The sequence below is a fragment of the Cuculus canorus genome, chromosome Z, assembly GCF_017976375.1.
Source record: "Cuculus canorus isolate bCucCan1 chromosome Z, bCucCan1.pri, whole genome shotgun sequence".
Taxonomy (NCBI): Eukaryota; Metazoa; Chordata; class Aves; order Cuculiformes; family Cuculidae; genus Cuculus; species Cuculus canorus.
In genome coordinates, this window is record NC_071441.1 from 15,620,627 (window position 1) to 15,642,118 (window position 21,492).

Consider the following 21,492-nt stretch of genomic DNA (forward strand, 5'->3'; position numbering starts at 1 on the left):
AAATGCTTTAATCCCTTGCATTAATTAGAACAATTCTACAGCAAGCACAGTGAGTAATTTGGGGTTTGTTTCCATACTAGAACATACTTTCAAAGGAGGTTGGTGTCACCAGATAAGCCCACTCACAGTATCTGTTTGTCATGATCTAGTGAGTGGTATTTGAACATAAGCACATGAGCCTTGGTGGGGAAAAAAAGGCTGAATTTTCTATTTACATGGAAAACAAAAAAAAGATATTTAATGTTTCTTCCCAGGATATTCAAAGTGCTCCCAGCCACACCAGCCCTCATTGATAAATCCATTTCCCATCATACCTACATCAGAAGGTCTCAAAAGAGCACCCACAAGGTCCTGTCGTGCACTTGAAATTTTCCATATAATCCCACTGTAGCAGCTTTAGCAGGCTAAAGCTGTGTTTGTGCAGTGATCAAGAGAACAGGAAAATATTGACACAACCGCAGGAGGAACACTGCTGCTCTGGCACTGTTATCAATCGTTCTGCAATCTCTGCTCCCTCCTGACCTGTCAGTCCTCCTCAGCAACCTTTGAACATGCCAAGTGATCTATTTCAAAGAGTGTCACACAAACAAAACAGATATCTCCTGAGCTTCTAAAATAACGAAAAAGTGAAATGAACCGAACACGTCCTCTTGATGTTGTTTTGAGAAATGCTTTTAAGTTTTGCTGAGAAGCAAGAAAAAAAATCTGCCTGACCAGTACGGTTGATCAGGAAGGGCTAGGGATTTGATGCATAACAGCTGGTTAAGCTCACAAGTTAATTACAGGCAGAGTATAACAACCACATGACATTCTGCAGCAAACCCCCAGGCCTCTCAAAGTCTGGTGTAAGCCAGTGCAGGTCCTTGAAAGCAGCGTACTCCATACTGAAACACAGACTGCCAGCCCTTACATCTTTGCAAACAACTTTCTACACTTTACATATTTAGAAGATTATTGGGGTGGTGGTAGGCGAACAGACAGGCTCAGATCTATCAGGAAATTAGTTTTCAGTATTTAGTTTTAGCTGCTGCTACTTATCTTTTCTGCTACTTTAACAGCTTAAGAAAAAATTTTTTAAAAAATAAATTAATGATCCAAAAGGGGAAACTGTTCCCGGTGAGTTACCTGTAGAACTGCCGTTAGTATTTGCTGGGTAGGCCATGTTTTCTCAATGACACATCCAGAGCTAGGCTGTTAGATGTCATGCAAATGTCATGCATCAAGTCCAACCAGGCATGCAACCTGAAACAGACAAGAAGGCAGTTAAAAATGTACAGTTTTAAGAAGCTGGATAAATTAAGCATTAAAGTCTCATCCTCAGTACAAACTTCACCATAGCACTGACTGACATTCCTCATAATCAGCATCCTATCATAAACTACACAGCTGTGCTGGCATCACACTGAATTGTGGTTCTCTGACAACCTCCAAGGAGGACCACTGCTCTGGATATGCCCTCAGTGAGGACATAACCAGAGGAATTTGCAATTGGCCTTGGTTTTGGTGGGTTTTTTTTTGGGCTACCCAGAGCTTTTTTGCAGTTTGTCCCCGGCCTCCCTTGTACTTCCTCACATTTGGTGGCACCGATGTAAGTTTTGTACTACTCAAAGGTTTACATACGCAGGGTTAGAGGATTTGTTTATGAAGAGCACCTACAGAAGAGCTGTAGCACTTAGCAGGGAAACAGCTGCAATTTTCAGGCTCCCAGGTCCCCCAGGTAGGTGAGGGCAGAAGGACACCAGCACAGATGCAGCCGAAGAAGCATGTGCATCCCCATCGCCTGAAAAACCCAGTGGCTGATAACCATTGCATGGACTGTTGCATGGGTGGGGAGACCAGAGCTGGCATGAACCCCGGCTGAGACAGTGCATGGCTGACTGCAGGAGTGTCCCCTGCAGGTCGTAGCAGTGACAGGATTGCTGGGTGTGAGGTTTTCTTTCAATCCACATGTGGCAGGTTCAGCTGAGATGCAGTGCCTGCCTGAAGCTCAGGCTGCAGGTACAGAAAAAAAGGCACTGTTGCCTGGGGCAGTGGATGCTGAGCAAAAGCCAAGTAGGAGCCAGAAGCAAAACCAGCAGTAGTTTTGAGGCTATCCAGCTGGCTCTGCAAAGACAGCCTTGCTGGCTTCGCAACAGGTCTCCTGCTCCTCCTTCCCTGCCCACTACGGGGAAAGTCTAATCACAACCTTCATCCTCAGAGAAACAGATTTGACTCATCTGGGGCTGCAGAGATGCCTCCTCTTTGGCTCTACTTCAAGTCTTCTACAATCCAAACGGCATTTCATTTTGTTTACTCAGATAGGTGGAGCTTAGGTGTATGAAGAACACCCTACTTCACCGACCTCAGCCTGACTTACACTGACAGCTCCTGAACAAACCAGTCTCATTTTTCCAATTACATTTGATTTGGCTCTGACAGTACGTGCATGTAAGTATTTAAAAGCTAAACAAACTAGCAAAGGAAAAGAAAACCCAGACATGAATTAGTGCAAACGCAACGTGAATCTGAGTCAAAGGTATACTGACTGATAGAGAAGCTAGCTGTCTCCTAAAATTGATGGAGGTCCATCACACAGGCTAATATAGCTCAGCTTTCCCCTCCAAGGAACATAAGCACAAATCACTTCATTTTTAGTACAATCCTGACATCAATTTTCCAAGAATGCAAAAAGACTTCCATTGCAACTCCTCCTCCCCAAGCTCTGCCACATACCCTTAAATTTAGTCTCTTGTTGAAAGGAGGGCAGAACATGAAGCTGTCACAAGAGACTGTACAAGCAAAAGGCTACAAAAAAAAATAAAGCAGGCGTCCAGCACAGATCATGACACAAAGAGCCCCATCACAAGATTCCAGGCATAACAATAATTATCAGATTTCTGAAACAATGAACCATGGTGGAAAAAAAAAACCAGAAATGCATGTTGCTGTCTAAGTTTGCAGCAAGGACTGAATCTGGAAATCTGTGAGCTTTTAGGAAAATATTAACTACTTCCTTTCCAAAGAAGAAAGTCTAAGGCATCACTCCAGTCTCTGCTATTGCTATCAGCATATAAAGTTATGCTTTAAATTCAAGAAAGGCAACATTTACTGAGACAAAATGAATGCTTACTGAAAAATTATCATCAGTCTTTATGTCAGATTTCTCAGGACAGCCACAGTCTCAGAGCAGGCTGCACTTAGCTGGATGTTAGACTCTATCAGCAGTGCACCTAAGGATAAACACGCTGAATTAATTCACCCCCGTCTAATTTTTGCAGCACAGCTCTGTGCTTCTCAGTAGCACTGCAAGAAGCATGCTTCCCTGCTTTCACTGTACATGTTCACTGGATGCTGCTGCAGCAGAAGGCTTGCACCACTGTAAACCTAACCAAAGAAGCACGGCAAAATACCTACACTGCCTAATGTTGATTTATCAGGCAACTCACGTTCTGCCACTCTACAGCTTCCTATCCCACTAGAAGCAAGGAAAGCTCAAGGGAGGCTGCTCAGGAAACAGGACACAAGATTTGCATCCATCTGGCCTAAGTCCTGTCTCACTGCTCTGCAGGGCTGGATGTTGCCAGAGCTTGTTCGGCTCACACCACCAGTTGCACCACTTCTAATCCTTGTACAAGGGGAGACATGCAAGTGTGCACCCAGGTACTGGTGCAGGCAGATGGGTGTGAGGGGGCCCTATGGGGGACTCATCTCTTTTAGGTACAATGTGGTCCCAAGTGACAACTACAAAAGTGACCACTGACTTACAATCCATGCTGCAGCATGCCCGGAAACTCATCATGGATTTCAAAGTAAAATTTATTATGCTTCATCCTATTAGTTTTAGAGACACTAGTTACCATCATGGGCACAGGAGGAGAGTTTCTTAACAGAAAGAAGCAAATGCAGCTGAGGTAAGAATTGACGTAAAATTAATAAAGACTATGCTGAAAGCTAAAACTTGTAAAAGGTCTCTTTTTAGAGCAGAGCTTCGGGTCTACTTTTTGTTGTGGCTTAGAGAGGTGTAATTGACTTGGTACAAACTCTTTTCTGGGTACTTTTCTATTGGTTTCAAAGCTGTGCAGGCTTAAGTACCTCCATTACGAAAAAAACTCACCTTTAGTTAAATAAATGATGCTTCTGAGCTTAAATGAGGGTTAATAAAATAATTTAGGAAGCAAATTCAGTCAAACAGATAAAGAAAAAGATAAAAACATAAGGTCTAATTTGCTATCTATGATAAATGGAAAAAAATTATTCTTCTTTTTGTTTAGATTAAATGCAGATGACAACTTGCATATTAAACAGCTGTTAAAGCACGGAAAAAGTCTGATCTTGCCCAGCAGAGTCATGGAGGAAGGGAATTTATACTACTTTGAGCCACTACAATACCTTGTGAACTGAATTTCTGAAATTGCAGTGACATGTACATGGAACATTTTTAGAAAGGTATCGCATGTGATTCCCCAGCAACACACAACTGCAATAGCTGCACTTCACACTTCAGCAGAAGTCTCTTGTGGGCAAGGTGCAGGGTGACACCACAGGCCAGCTAGAATATACAGGAAAGAAAAACTTAGCCTGCTATACAGCAAAGCATGTTCTCCAGTACAGACATCTTACAAAATAAAATCAGTAGAGGAGCTTATATATCCTATTCCCAACTCTTCAACTTTCTGCCCATGTGTTTTTACATGCTCACTCCATGCCTGCCTGTGAATGCTGTGATCTCCAGACCCTTGGGCAAACACAAAACAAGCACAGACTAGCTATATGAACTGTTATTGCTCAATGAAGCAGTTGTTCAAAGTGTTTTGAAATGGATATTCAAACTCTCTTCTGCCCTGAGGTTCAATAGCAGAAACTTTAAACACACATGATCCTCAGTTTTTACAAACTATCACGACACCCCAGCTTTTAACAGGTTTTTCTGGAATGATGATTCTTTAGGCAGAACATAAATCCTATGTCCTAATCCTGTCCTAATCATGAGGGACAATATTCTTGCTCCTCCTTTGTGCTGCACCTTGTCAGGTAATCTACACCTATGCTAACATTTTGCACCAGCAATATCTGAGTATACATACACCAGTTCTGGCATCCACACAGCAGAGCTGTAGACTCAAGAGGCAGATATCTTGCAGAAAATCCAGGCTCCCACTTTAGTCTGATGTTTGCAAGAGAGGCTTAAGATGGAAAACAGCTGAGGTTTGAACTAAGAGTGATTGTAAAATGGCATGTTGGCAATGTAGTAATTAAAAGAGAAATATAACTCAACTCTTAACCCAGAAAAATGATTATGAAAGTCCTCCTGTCCAGGGGCCACAGTCACATATGGGAAATCTTGATCCACATACACTTGTTTGTGGGATTCAAGAAGCCAGGCCTTGACTTCCCAGGCAGCAATGCTTTAGGTTAAGTAAATATGCGTAAACTTTTCTTTTTTCTCATGGTATGCAGATTGTTTAAGAGTAAACGGTCACATCAATCACTCCACACAAGCTCCAGATCTGAAGATACCTTGAACCACTCACGGGGTGAGTGTAGCTGAGACACTAAGATGTTATTGCTTAAGCTCTAGACTAAAAGTGAGAGCACTGTGGGGCAGAGCTGTGCAGGATTCAAAGGTACTGGCTCCAAACTGTTCAGATGGATGCAGTCAGAGAATGGTCCCAGGAGGGAAACCAGCTCTGCGATCCTCTCCAGCAAATGCATGGCCATGATTAAGCAGGCCTGGGATAGAGGAGTTTGACAGACCAAGTTGACCCATGAAATACAGCACTCAAGGAAGAACTGGTGCTGCTCCATTCCTGTTATACATGACTGCAAGAAGACTTCTGCCTGACACTTCCCTCTCACTTGTGGGTCATCCTGGCAGTAGAACCAGCCTAGTTTCTTTCTGCAAGATACTGATAACATTTGTAAACAAGAGCCAAGATACATGCAAAATCCATCTAAACATGTGCATAGTAATTTCTCAAGCTGCAAGAAGAAACTGGCATTGGAAATTCCTCCTCCTGCTCAGCCAGAGGGGCAAGCACTTTCCAAACTTGTGCAGCCTTACAGGAAACAGGAATGTCTGCTACCTGATTTGTATCCTCAACCAAATATGCCAAGTGCAATTTAGATGAAGAAAAGGCTGAAGCCAGCAAGAGCAAACCAGAAAGTGTGTGGGGAGGTGCTCTGTGGTTGATATCTACCCTGGGAGAATGACCATGTATATCTCTGATATTTTCCTTTCAGTATTATCTCTACTGTGGTTGTGTTCTTCTTATCCATATATTTTCCAAAACAGGTGGCCAATAAACTGAGAGGGAAAGTTTGCAAGGGAGAAATAATGTTTTCTTGTTTTTTATAATTAAAGTTAAAATCCAAGTAAGAATGCGGGCATGAGGATTTTTTTTTCAGGTCAGACACAGAGCAGTCAATTTTGAGAGAAGAGTAAACTGTGAACGATTTTAAATTTCAGTCTAATTATTTAATCATGTAACAATTCATGCATTCACATACTTTCTAGAGCAAATATCTTTTTAATATTGTATCCAGATCACAGGCAAAACTATTTAAGTGCAGTGATTCCTTAGGTCTCATTAACTGAACAATATAAATCACTAGCACAGGCCACCCTAAAACGCGAAAGTAAAAATTCCTTGTCATCAGTGCTTCCTGCAGCCTCTCTCAGACTACAGTCTGTTGTGATTCAGCTTCCTCCAAAACACAGGTGATGTGACAATTTGTACAATATGCAACATGACAGGCAATTTATTTTGGACTAAGCTTAAACAGGCAACAAAAATCCCCACCTCTCACTATAGTGTGGGGTTTTTTTTCTGCAGGCTCTGCAGTACAAGGGGAGCAAAAGAAGCCTTGTAAAGCCTTTCAACAGATGAGTTAATTAATAAGATATAGCTTTGGTCAGCATGAATTTACCTGCCTGCTTTCCTCACTCCCTCCACTTATGGCATTGGATTGTAAAAGGTCTCTCTTTACAGCAGAGCTTCAGGCAAAAGCTGAGCTAAGCTCTGTTAAGTGGAGAACGAGGGCTTAGAAACTCTGGGACCTGAGTCAGCAAGCTTAAGAAAAGAAGAGGGAGAGTGCTCCCAACCAGGCACGTGCTTCCCTTCTGCCAGAAAAAAAAAAAAAGCAAACAAAAGAAAACAACAAAAAAAAGAGAGACCCGACTCTGAGCTTTACTGCTTTTGAAATACAAACTCCCAACTACTGCAATGCCAGGTTCTAATCTTCAAGTTATGTTGGAACTAATCATTAGTCACTTAAATGGAGATGTCCCAAAGTGTCTTCCCCTCCACCCCTTAGTCTTAAGCACATTTGCATCAATTAAGCTGTCTGCCTGCCTTGTTACTTCTGCAAGCAGAGAATAAACATATAAAGGGTTTTCTTCTGCATACCTGAAAATGATCTCCTCATCTCCCAAGCTGAACATCTATGAAGATTCTACTTCATTCTCCAAGCTACCTCCCCCTATTGCACAGGAGCTGGGCTTTACTGGGCAACTTTTCAAACAAAAAAATGCATCAGAAAACAGATGTGAAAGTCTTTCAACAGCACTGGATCCTTATAACTAACCTGAGTACCCCAGCAATTTTCTGAATTTCCTCCAATATTGCTTTATCATGTTTGTTAGTAATGACAGCAAAGCCCTACCACCAGCTGTTGGGGTTTTGTTTGCCTTCATATGGACTTAGCCCACATGGGTCTGGAGGATCCAGAAAAGAAATCAGCTGTTGTACACAAGCCATTCATTGACTTGCTGGTACCAAGCAACAAGGGAAGGATTTCAAAATACTACCCAGACAAATATAGCAAGCATCCTGTAGAGCCAGACAAATGCTGCATCTACAGTATCTTGTTTTCAATAGAGACAACAAGAGATACTGTTTGAGTAAAGTACCTGAAGGTGAGTCCACGCTTCTGTGCTTCCCACCACCAATAATGATTGGATTGGGAATGTCTAAAGAAATTACTGTGTCATTTTAAGATTCATGTAAGTCACCTATGAATATGACTAGCCTCTTTCTGAACCTCTCTCTGCTGCCCGCCTTTGCTGTCTTGCAGGGCAGGAAGTCCCAGGCTATCAATAGCCACTGCATATTTTTTTCTTAATTTAAATTGATGTCCTACAAATTTTACTTAGTGCCACCAAATTCCTGCACTGCAGGGCTTGGTGAACATCAGTGCAGATTCAGCTTATCCATGCCCTTTGTGACTTCATAAATCTCAATCTTCCCTCCCAGCTCATGTGGTAACTCCATCCAAAGATCATTGTACTTGCCCTGTTTGTACTCCTTCATGTGTACTCACCATGTGGAAGACCCTAGACAGGAAGAGCATCTTACTATAAAAAATTGTCTGCAAGAATAGACTTACAAAATGGGGTAAAGCATTACACATTCAAAACTTTTTTTTTAGCATAACTGAGCGTGGCTCCAACAACCAGCCAATATATTGGAAGGAAAACTTCAGTTTTTAGTACTTTTTGTCAAGCAGGTGAAGAGTCAAATCAAAACAGAACTTACCTGCAGCACAAGCAGCTTTCCCTAGCATAGGCCAGAGGCTGGACACAGCCCTCCCAAGCACCCAAACGCACATCAGGTTAGCCTAATGGACTTCAGGTAACCATACCTGTTTTCCGAGATCCAACAGACTCACTGTCTGCGAGGAGCGGCAGCTCTTGCTATATTCTCACTATCAGGATCAGTGTGCACTGGTAAAGGAAGTTATTGTATGGATTCTGTACATCATAAGCAACATGCTTTTTGCCACTCCCAATAAAAAAGTCACCTTTTTTATCTTTTTTATCTTTTAGCATAGTTCTATCTATATAGAACTATGCTAAAATTTTCTTGTGTTGTCCAGTCTGCTGACTTGGTGGCCCATGTCTAATGTGCAAGAGTGTGAACTTTGCTTATGTGGTGTGAGTCTGAACACGGACAGGTACGTTCAGATGACACCCACCATACAGTGATGCAAGCCCCACCCCCCAACTCTGCAGATGTTCTCAGATCACCCATCTCTTTTGGAAATTATTACTGACAACATCATTGTCATCATGTTACATTACAGAAGCAAAAAAAAGAAAACCAACCTTCAGAAGGCTGTACAGTGTTGTACAATTTCTGTTTATGTTAGAGGAAAAAAAACCAACTAGAAAAAGAAACACAATCCAGGGTAGAAAAGAACTACTTTTTTTTATACCTGAAATTCCTAATGGGTGATATAGAAGACACTCCCTTTGGTTTATGCCTGTGAATAATGAGTCATATGACAGTACGTTAATTCAGGCCAGTATGATATTGCTATGGGTTGTAATGCTTGCTGTGACAGGGAGCCCAAAGGATGCAACTGGGCTATCCACATTTTTCTTGGGGAGAAGCAGGAGGGCTGAGACTTCCATGGCTTCAAGTAGTTCACTCTGATCATTCTTCAAGATGTAAATGAAATGACATGTGTGTTAAGCAGCGTTTGTATCTGCCATGGCAAAGACCCAAATCCAGCATGAAAATAAATGAAAAGGCTTCCAAAACAAGTATTAACTATTAGGGGAGGAATGAATGCATATTGTGGACTGCCAGCCACGAGATACCTATGGCCTCCCAGTGCTGGCAAGTTGCTGTGTCTGGTACAAGAAGCAGTTCCGCCTCTACAGTGTATATATTAACTACCCATCACATCTGTTCAGTCACTGGTGCAGGATGAAACACAGCATCCTTTTCCCCCTCTTGGCTTAAACACTGAAATTTGAATAACAGTTATAAAAACATACCTGCAGGTCTCAATACTTTATATTGAATTCGCTTATTTAAAGTGAATTTAAAGGCAGATAAATTGAAGGTTGAGATAAATAAACCAATCAAGGATATTTATAAACATCTCATGAAATGCAATATGATCTCATTTAGACTATGCATCTATGACAAGCTGCAAGGACGTTAAGGCACAAACTCTGGTAAACAGACAAATATAACTCTTTTACAAAGTGCCCAAGAATTTAGGTTTTGGTGACATTTCATAAACAGTGGCACGAGCACAAGCACGAAACATATTTAGAGGTAGACAGACAAATCTCGGTCTGTCTCTTCTGATTTTAGGTCTGAGGTGCTATAGATAGAGCAACCGTAAATCTGTTATGACATAAGCGTGGTGTGCATTGCAACTGTGATGCTGGCATACAGTTGTTAAGTTCAAAGACTTCTTTCTAGCAGCATTTGTCCATATAGCTATTCCATGGTGGTCCCAGCTGAAGGTGTGTCTTTACATGAGACAGCTCCAACAGCCAATCAGCTTTGTCCTCATCTAGCCCTACATGCTACTTCCTGTCCAAAACCAAGACTCAAATCCCATTCACATTTGCTCTTACATTTCCTCTATCACAGTTCACAACAGTGCCGTAAAGTCCTGTTCTCCATGTGGCGCTACAGCCCAGACCACCAACATCCATCACTACTAAATGCTGGACTGCATCTACAATCTCAATATTCATATGGAACCATTTCTCCTTAAGTTGCTGTGGCCCCTTGGAAAGGCAGGGGGACCTCACTCCCCAACCACTTTCCCATAGAAGCCACAAACACAAATTTTGAGTGTGGCCAGGGAACACACTTGAGATATCCTCTAGGCTGCCTTCCCCTCCTTATCACACAGCAGCTCCCAGGAATAGCCAGTATGTGTGCGCAATTTTTCTTGCCTTGTCCCCTGGCCACAGACCATCTCTGGGAGGCTTTATGCATCCATCCCAGGGATGAGCAAGTTTCTCAGGTCCCTCCTCCAAAGCCATCGTCTCCACACTGCAGCCTGTAGACTTCACGCCTGCACACTCTGGCAGGAGGGACACAAGATTTCACGGCAGCAAAAAGCTGCCAGCCACCCCCCGACACATAAAATTGCCACTTGTTACTAAGCATGCAAAGAGTCACCAAACCCAACTAACATTTTGACCTGGAACTGGCATGAGCTAACTAGAAACCATCTGGCAGCACCTGCAGTGGAGTGCGGCAGAGCCAGGCTAGCTTGGTATCTCCATATTCTTCAGGCTCAAAAGCTCGCAGAGATGGACTTCTCAGCTTTCTGCAAGTGTCATATTGCCTCTGCCTTGCTTGCAGCCGAAACATCTTGCTGCATGTGACCACCTGCAGAGAACTTACCCACCCAAAGGAGGGTACCACAAGTTGAGGCAATGCCTTTGTCCTTCACAGGGGGGTGTTCCACTCTGCCAGCTAGTCAAACCAACATTAAACCAACCTCTTCCTAATGGTCAGAGTCTTTGTCATTTAATCTGAGTAATTTATAAATCAGCATAGAGTACACATAACCTGTCTTCCTCCTTCTCTGTGAAAGGTGAGCAAACACTTGTATTAATTATTCCAAGCACCTTCTCATGCTCATGCCCACCTTCTTTTTTGAACAGCTGTATGGTGGCAAGTTCTGAGAGTGCCAAGGCACACAAAAGTGTGCTGATTGACTAGCTACACAAGAATTTTTCACCTTAGGGAGCTGGGCATTAAAACTTGAATAATTATGTCTGTCACCTACAAATTCTAATCTAAAGCGCTGTGACTGGTTGGTGGTATGAGGCACAGAGAGGTACAAGCAAGCAAGCAGGTGTCCAGCTGTTGGGACATGTGTAGTGCTACTTGCCGTGTGCAGCATCAAGACTCACAGCGCTGACACTTCGTTTTGTACCGTTCAGTCACACCCCTATAAACTCAGCTTTCACTCAAATTGTCTGTCAGCCAAAACTACATCTTGGTGCTGATATGCTCTACAAACAAGAGGCCATCTATATCTTAGAACACATGTCAAGCTAGAATCAAATTTGTAATTCCCCAAATGATGTATGGATCTGAAAGATATCTTCCTATAACCCTGAGACAGAGAATCAAGTCAACATAAGCTGCAAGAATTGTACCTTTCTATAGAGATCCATAAATATGTTACCTTTAAATTTGTTTTGGTTGATTTACTACTGCACAGCAGCACATTAATAAAAAAATAGCAGAATAAGATGTATCTTTTTGTGTCACCATATGAGCAGACAGGCATAGACAACCATGCACTAAACAAATTCTTGGAAAAAGACAAATCAAGAACTTAATCTTCTGAAGAGCACCACAGCAGGACTGTCGATGAAATAACGCATCTTCAATGTGCTTTGTAGGCCAATCTAAAAACTAAAACTAAGTCAGATGTTCTTAGTAACAAAAGAGTGGTTTTTCACAGTTAATCACATTACCTGGAGAGAAAAATAAGCTGCTGCACTGTTATCAATGCCCTCCTCAAACCATACCACCAAGTAGAGGGGCACTTTTTTTGTTGAGACTATTCCTATCCACATCCTGCTTCCCAATGAAGCTAAGCCATATTTCAAGCTATCCCCAGCCTCAGTCCCCATGGATTTCTGAGAAACCCCAGCCACAGTGACCAAACCAATACAGACCTAAAAGCAGATCCAGCTGCCTTGGAAGAACTGCAAAACAGAAAGCATAGAACTTATTATACCTGTCCTCCTTTTCCCTCACTCCATGCACAATCAAGAACAAAGCAGCTCATTTAGACAAGGCACGTCCCAGGCAGATAAAAAGGAAAAGTTTTTAAAAATTAGGTTCCGGTGAAAGCCTAAAAATACGCTTTTCTAGAGATACAGATAGTATTTTACTGATTTTAAATGTTGAGAAATGCTGTCATAGGAGAAGGGTGTCACAGCAGAACTTCTAGCTTTGGTCTTAGGTAACCTGAAGTTCTTTTCCCCCTACCTGACTGATCTGGAGGAGCCATTTATTCTCACTATTTCTGTCAGCAAGGAGGCATGCACCTTACCTGGGGCTAATCAGCCCTAATTTTCACCTGCTCCCATTCCTCAGAGCAACAGATCCAGCATCTGCCTCTACCAGTATAGAAATATCAGTATATAATACTAAGTTGTAAACAGGATAATAATTTTTTCCAACATAGTAAAAGGATATCTGCTTCAACAGAAAAACGTGAAGAGAAAATACATATCAGACAAACAATGCTAATTCTAAGTTTGTGGAAGAGAAACATTAGGAACTGAAATGCTGAAAACTGCATGTGAATTATTTTAAAGCTTTGATTTACAAAGTAGACTATATGTAACTGAATATTACAGTTCAAGTGTTTATTTTTTGCTATCTGTTAATTATTTTACAGCACATTTAGAATTGGAAATAAAGAACTCAAAATATATGGAAGTTATCCCTGGTTACCTGAGGACGTAAACAGATTTAGGTTTGCTTCGTACCTGCTGCCATTGCACTGAACACTGACTGCTATGAAAATAGGACATTACCAAGAATGAGAAAAGGCCAGCTAGGTCACACTTCAAAATAAAGTTCTTAAAGCCAGCATTAGTTCCATTCTAAGAATAGCTAAAATCAATCATATGATAGCTCAGGCACACAAGCCTTTAAGGACACAGAAACAAGGACTATTTTCATCAGCAACTGTCAAGTAAGGCATGCTCCTTAAGGACCGATTTTAAGAAAGGTAAATGGCACTTAACTAACAAAACTCCTAAGGGAACTTCCTCAGTTTACACTGTCTCCACTCCCACCAAAATTAGGAAAACAGATGGTAAACATGTACAGATCTAAATTGTTGGCCAAGTCTTACTGGGCACCATGCGTCTTGGAAATCATTGTGCCAAATCAAACCACATTCTTCTCTGCGAACTATGCCAACAGCTGATAGTGAACGAAGAACTGAATGACTGCAAACTTTGTCGCTTAACTGAAATCCTGTAGCTGCAGCATAAAATCTCAAAACTTTGTATTTATCTCTCTGGTTGTTCAACTAAAACTAGCTTTTAGCTAGCTTTAAGAGAATTCTGGTATTTGTCTTTTGGTGCACAAATCACACAGCAAGAGCTGCTTTGAATAATAACTAGATGGCTATGATTACTGCTGAGATTTGTAGTGGGTGACTTTTTTCTTTAAAAAAAAAATAAAAAAAATAGGTTGGGGCTTAACATGCTGCAGACTCCCACAAAGTCACCAGTCACTACCTTATATTGTACATCAGATACCAGAATACATTCTTGAATAAGTGTGGTAGAAACAGGAAAGGTTAACTTAGCAGTGGACACTTAAACTACAAAAAGTAGACTGCAGATCTTCAAAGGTATTTGGCACTTTATTTGGCTTAGGCAGTTTATGCAGGATTTGCAGAAGCAGCAGAGGACTTTCAAAGTGTACTCAGAGAACTGCTGATAATTACAACAGGGAATCCCCATGCCACAAGAGATGAGAATATCCCTCTCTGTGATCTCGTCCGCTCCTCGGTCTTTCTGCAGGGAAAAGACTAGCATAAAAAGCAGTCAAAATAGATTTCATAGCACTAGTTTTAAAAGCAACATTTCTTGTTCCATAACTAATGACATTTTTTAGTAGACGGCCTTTCACACAAGAGCTAGAAGTAAAGATACATCGATATTTTCAAGGTGCTTCCCACCATCATCTCTCCATGAGCTCAGCGACACCCACAAATGCACGGCTTTTCATGGCATTTACCTTTCTCTGCTGAAAGCTCAAGGCAGCTGGCCTTGCTGCAGAACATGCACAGAAACTCTGACTATATATGGTGACCTAGAGTTGCTCTGGTGGTGCTCACTTATGGTAGTGTATTTTGGAGTTGGGCAGTTTTTAGCTCATATTGAAATAAACACAGCTGTGAATTTGAATGCTGCTGTATCACCACCCCTTCTAAAGGATTTTGCATGTGGCTGCTATATCCCAAAAAGCTACATACAATCCTTCCCAAAAGTGCCAAAGATGTGGGAAGGCAAAACTGAAAGAGGCATAACATTTGGCAACGACAGGTCTTTGCTGGGAGAGCAAAAGCACTGAAGGTTAAAAAAAAAAATTTAAAAAAAAAATTCCACTTTGTTATTATTGACTTGCAGCAACGAACAGCAGCAGAACAGAGAACATTTAGTTCCCAGAAGTACACAGGGTGCTGAGACAAGGTGGGACAGAACAGCAGAAATTGCTTCCTGCACTCCCTAGACATGTAAAGACACTGGCCAGCTCCTCCCAGGAGACACGAGATTATTAAGTTATTTATATGGCTGCAATAATAAAACAACATTCAAAAGCAACAATGAAGATAACAGTTTAAAAAAAAAAAACAACTCTAGGAATCACAGCTACTCTGTGCATATGAATATTATCTGTAAATTTAAATTTCATCTTATTACAAAGTGTTGATAAATACTACAAGTTAGTGTTGACCCATGATGGAAAGAGGCGACTCCTTGTCTAAAGGTGTAATTAGTTTCTCCCTGTGAACAACTTTCAAGTACAAGTTTTACTGTAACTTTAGTTACAGTAAAAATAAATATTGCAGAATGAGTTTTGCAGTTAATTAGAAATTATATGTTAATCAGTTTGCCTGTTTCTGAAGGAAGGACAAGATAAAATCAGAGATGCAACAAGCACCACAAAGATACCTGGACACTCCTTCAGAAACATTATTAGTTTCACACATTCTTCCTGCAGAGTGAAATGCCGTAGAAAAACATGATCCATGAGCCACTGTGCTTATCCATGTTACCACTGGCTCTAAGGATGACAGGCACTTGAGCTCCCTCCTCCGCAGCACTGAGGAGCACTGGCCATAGCAATAAAAATTGCTTTACAGCTGACTACTGAAAATAGCTCATCTTAACAAAATCCAGTCAGGGCTACCAAACACCATCCTCTCTCCAAAAATGGAGCAGACTCACTCTCCACAATGCACTTAGAATCCTGCAAGAAATCACTGAGTGGTAGCTGTACAGCTTGTCAGTGTAAAAACAAACTTTGAAAAACCTGACCATAATAAAAAATAACATCTTGGAGTAACATTTCAGATTAACACAAAACTAGAATATTTCAAACAAAAACAAGAGAGTTTCCACAACAGCAAAAAAGTTATATCCTTGCACCCAACAGTCATTATATTTTCTAAAAAAAAATACATTTTTTTTTAAACAAACATTCCCAATTCCAGAAACTGACCTCATTAGGAAGGTGTTCAGACACTAATTAATAGCAATAAAAATTCACTTTTAACATTCAAGCCAGAACACTTAAAAGCTGTTTGCAGGACACTAGGAAGGAAAATATTTTTTTTCCATCGTCTGTCTGGTGCCAAGGCACGTGGTTTCTGATCACAATCAGGTGGAACTCTCACAGTTTATTCTCAAATCAGTAGACACAGCAATGTACACCTCCACAGAGCAGTGGACGAACAGACATCAGACTTTTCAATATCCCTCAGGGCCAGCTGTGTTTTGCACTAGCTTGTAGTTACAGTAAATTTGCATTAGTTAGAAGTGGGAGGAATAAATAACAGGAATAAAAGATAACCAAATCTCCCAGTGAATGTGTTTTAATTATTTCCTGCCAACTCTCTCATACTAACCTCAAACCCAGAGATTACTTAATAATTTATTGATTTACTGTTTTTATTCTTTATGTCATAGTCAGTCCTATCCTTGACCTTACCAGATCTGCTGATTAAATGAAGGTTATTCGTGTATATTACAAAATCAAAGTATATTACTCTGACTTGTGACAGACTTGTGCTAGTTTTAGAAAACTTTCTTCAGAAAATTTCTGAGTCTCTATATAGGTATAATCACGCAAATACCTCTGCTCTGGGCAAGAATGTAGTTCCTGCCCCTGCCCCACAGGTGCTGCATTAGATTGCCTAATAATCCCAACCAATGCAGTTCAAAGTAAAACAGAAAAGGGAGATGTGTTGCAAGCCAAGACGCATGCTGTATTTGCCAGAACATTTTCTACATGAATATGGAGACTCCTTAGCTAACGTGGGGTAGATTTAAAAAAAATATGAGAACACTGATTTTTCAAAAGGCAAGAATCCACTAGAGCAGTTGCATCTTATACAGAAAGTGATTTTAGGAAAGTTAGGCTAGAAACATCCTAGATGCTCATGCTACACCTTTAGACCCATAAAGCCTCTGAATTTTAACAGAAATATCTTCAAGATCTGTAAGCCTCCCCTGGCTCTAGGAGAGGCACTTTCACAGGAGATGGTAAAGGGACATTACAAGAGGTCATCACCAAGACCAGACACTCTTCCAGTCTTCCCAGCAGCTTGCTCGTGGTCTGCACTGTCACTAGCTTGCACTACCTTGCCTTCACTTCTGTGAGATCATAAGACACTACAGTAGGCCCATTCAGAGAGTTAAGACAGCAGCAAAAAAACCCACAAGAAGACACTGCTATCTGAGTAATTTAGTTCCCTGACGAGCCTGCAGTATTCAGACCTGATGAAGGCAGCGTACACAGTGCATATGACCCGAAACTGAAGCCTGAGTTGCCCCATTTTGCCCTCCCTCCAAACCATTTCTTCTAGCTTAAGCCAGTGGGTATCAGAAACTGATAAACTAAAAGCTAACAGCAAACACCAAGGTATTATTCCCACCTATTTCACAGAATGTCATAGGAAATATTAACAATAGGTAAGTACAGGATGCACAAAACACCCAACTTTCCCAGGCATTCGCAGCAGTTACTCATGCCAACAGATAAGCCACTGTTTCAGGAAATTCACAATAGAGTCAAGCCTAGGCTCAGAGCAATCCTTGTGCACACACTTTGCTGGGATCAGAGCTCCCACATGAACAGTGTGGCTGACCTTCTATGGGCTTATTTCCCACTCTGGTAACCCACTGTGAAAATGTTTTAACCACAAAAAAAAATCACTGATTGAACTTTATTAAGTGAGGCAAAAACTTCTCTCAGCTGGAAAAGTCCTCAAAGTTGTAAAGCCTAACTTCATGACTCCCTTCCCAAGCTTGGTCAGCCTCTCACAAAGCATTCACATTGTTGGCCAATCCATTCAGCTGCAGGTACGGCTGACATTTTGCAAGACGTGATCAGTTTCCACTGAGTAGTCCAAGTGTCAAAACTTACAAAAAACAGAGGATATAAATACACTTATGTATTCTCTGATCAGCCTGGAAAATAGGAATATTTCAGCACAATTTCAATTATTTGGGGGCAAACAGGTTTAGGCAGTGTAAAAACTGATGGTAATATCAGTCTTCCTTATCACAAAATAGTGAATAATCAACAAATAGGTAAAAGGATCAGAAATCTCATTTCCTAGCATTACGGCTACTCTCAGGAAACTGTATGCTTCTTGCAGCTGAAACTATGTTCAATCAGTATCAAATCAAGATAATTTCCTAAAAATCCATGCTGAGAGCCCTGGGCAGAGTTTTCTTTGGAATAAACCAACCTTTCCTACAAAGGCTTCACTTCTGCAGGAGACGTTGTACCACTGAGACACAACTGCACAAATCAAGCTTCCTTTTGCCCCTGGTCAAAGCACTGGTGTTTAACAATTGTTGCTGTCAACAAATTCCTCCTCTCTTACTCACAAAGTGTACTTGACTTCAAGCACGCTCAGCCCAGTGGTTATGGCATAATGTAAACCAGTTATTACCCAATTTTTCTGTAACTTTTATATTATAGTATATATGTATTTCCACTTATCTCTGGTAGACCACAACTTTTTCATTGCCACTGCTAGCTCTCTTTAACATCATCTGCCACTCCAAACTGGGAGGAGTTGAGGATTCTGCTTGTTTGTCTAGTACCACATTGTGAAAAAAATAGCAATGATTGTTAATAAACTCCCCTAGGAAAACAGTTTTCCAGAAATATTACGTTATAATGGTTACAGTGCAAGCAGAGTACAAGGTACTGATGAAGAAGATCATGAAAATGAAACACAGCAGAAAAGATGTGTGAGGGTTTTTTCATTTTTCGCTCAAAAAATGAAGGAGAAGAAATGAAACACACTAACCAATACACAACAGGCAAAGAAAACAGAAGGGGTAAAAACTAAAGCCTACTTTCTCCAGAGTTCTTTTAAACTTGGACATGCTGTGCAGTTCATAGACAAACACAACTGCATTTTCTTTACCCAGAATACCTCTCCTAACTTTTTCTATGAAACCTGTCACAGGTTATTCACTTCAGAAGGATAGCTTACATAAATGTACAATAACACAACCACATAATATATTGTGGCTCTAAACTTGTCAGCTATCTTAAAACTAGATTGTAAAGTTAGAAATTATTCTATTCTATATCTAATTAAGCAAAATCCTAGCCATTTAAAAGAAATAATACAGTCTCTTCTCATGATGACAGCTGAATGAATTGCACCATTGACTAAACCACCACGTTAATTAGTTTAACAGTTCAGAAAAAAATGTTAAGTAGCTAGAAGCTTGACTGTATTAGCAGCATGATAGAGGGCAATGTTCACCAAGGCTGTGAGTCGTGGCAATCACATGTAAGGAGTGAGCTAAAGGAGGGGGCTGAGACCAAGGACTGGTACCTCTCTTTGCACAGCAGCCTGCAGAATTGCCAGAAACATTAGCCGAGGCTGCAAACGTACAACAAGCTGAGCTTAGATGTGACATGCTCCTCCAGCCAGAGCCTAATCTTTGTCTATGTTTTCAGTTATCTCCTACTTAGAACAAGAGAGCCTTTTACCAACCACAAAAATTCCCTGGAGTAGCAAGATAAGAGTTTCACATTCAAGTGGTAATTGTTTTACATAGCCCTCCAGCTTTGCTAGTCAGTCAAAGCAGAGCAATTGCATAAGAAAATCCTCTGTAATGTCTGTGCTCTTAATTTGCTTGCCATGTCTTCCCACAGGTATACTTTAAATCACTGCCTACAAGAACAGAGCTGTGACAGAGCATCAGCATTTTGTAACTTTTCATTCAAGACAGAAATCCAGAGCATTTCACAGTAGTGCCCCTCTCAAACACCTAGAGAATGCCAGCTAATGTCACTCAATTTGCTCTCTTCACTTGAAAGAAATGTTATTTTCATCTGTATTTGAGTATCTGATCCAGCCAGTATCACTCTGCAATTTGTGCCTCATTAAGAAACTCAGTATTAAGACATGCAATAAAAAATAGTCAAAGAGCAATAAGCAGCAGAGAAATAAGTTCTCAAATACCATCCGTTTGTGGGTAAACTCTTAATCATATCACATTCATGAATAATCCGATGTGTTACCAGCAGACATCCGAACAAGACAAGCAAACAACAAAGACCCTGCAAACAGGGAAATTAAGCTTGTTTAATTAAGCATTCTGATAATTTTATTTCGACTTAATTTGCCTTAAGGATTAAAACATTTTTGCATAAATTAGATTTCCCAGGTCAGGGACTTCAATTATATTATTAAAAAATATTTTTAACAAACTGGCTTGCTTTCTTTTCAGTATTGTTAAAAAAACAAAGCGCATTTTTATTAGAAAGCTTTTTTTTTTATATAGACACACAAGGCATTACATGTATTAATTAGCTTTTGCTCGATAAATGTCAGGTTTGATATTCAGCGAGTCAAAGTCTATTCCTTTTGATAACTGCCTGCCTTAATTTTTTATTTTATCTTTTATACACTTATATTATGCAGCTAGTACAAGTCATGAAAAGACGCTGTCACTTCAGTATAAGGCATCTGGATACTGTCTGCCTATTTGCATTTAAAAACTCCATAATTCTCTCTCCTACCAATGTAATTAACCTGACTTAAAACCTTTCTGATAATCAGTGTCAAATCACTAACTTTAATTTATTATTTGTATTATGTATAAAAGCTAAAGGATATACCACAAAATACCCAGTGAAAATACATTTTTGAATATCTCGTATTTCCTCAGAGATGCCTGCATGGTACTTTTTCTACTCAAGCTACCTTTTGTGCATAATTAGAAACAGTCCGTTACGCCTGACAGCAGCTTTTTTTTTTTTTTTTATTTAACTCAAAATAAAAATGCAAGTGGATTGGCAACTGATTATTTTGGGTTCCTTTCCAAGAGAGTCCCTTCTCTCCCCTGGCAGGCAGGTGTTGCTCATGAGAAAACTCCATCATCTCACAGACAGACATGCTTTGGCATGAATGGCTCTGAACATGGATCTTTACTTTTTCCAGAGTCTAACAAGTTTATGACCATCTACTCAGAAAGGAACTTTAGATATCACATCTCAATCCAGGTCTCCCCTTCAATTCTTTCATTTTAAAGTAGTGTTACTGAATTTCAATAAAAGATTGCAAATATTCACTGGGATTTTCCTCATGTTGATGCTCAAGTACAAGTCAAGCATCTTGTTTAATTACATTTATCTACTGGGCTTAATATATTTTAGATGGAGAAGGATGCCATATTTTTCTTCACTATGGTTTTATTTTGATAGTTTCTTCAAGATTTCTGTGCTTGGAACACTTATTTATCCACTGCTAAAACCTTGGCCAGTCATAGGAAGTTATTTTAGCATATTTAATATTTAGCATTTGTCCCTATTGCTTCAGCAGAGTTCTTATGGGTTACATATGCAGGACAGCAGCAAAGCATCTTTAAATGTGAGAAAGTGAATACTCAGACCTGCAGGACTATGTAGCTCTACTGAGGTGCAGGAGGAGGAAATGTAAAAGAAAAGA

General features: G+C 40.5%; 1 protein-coding gene across 3 annotated transcripts in view; it reads right to left on the reverse strand.

Moving 5' to 3' along the window:
- The window catches only part of KANK1 (KN motif and ankyrin repeat domains 1), a 127,104-nt gene that overhangs the window by 48,787 nt on the left and 56,825 nt on the right, over positions 1–21,492 (reverse strand). For all 3 annotated transcript variants that reach the window (XM_054055124.1, XM_054055126.1, XM_054055125.1), the window contains exon 4: positions 1,126–1,242. In XM_054055124.1, the coding sequence (XP_053911099.1) occupies positions 1,126–1,162 (37 nt within the window). In that variant the 5' untranslated portion in view covers positions 1,163–1,242. The remainder of the gene's footprint in view (positions 1–1,125; positions 1,243–21,492) is intronic.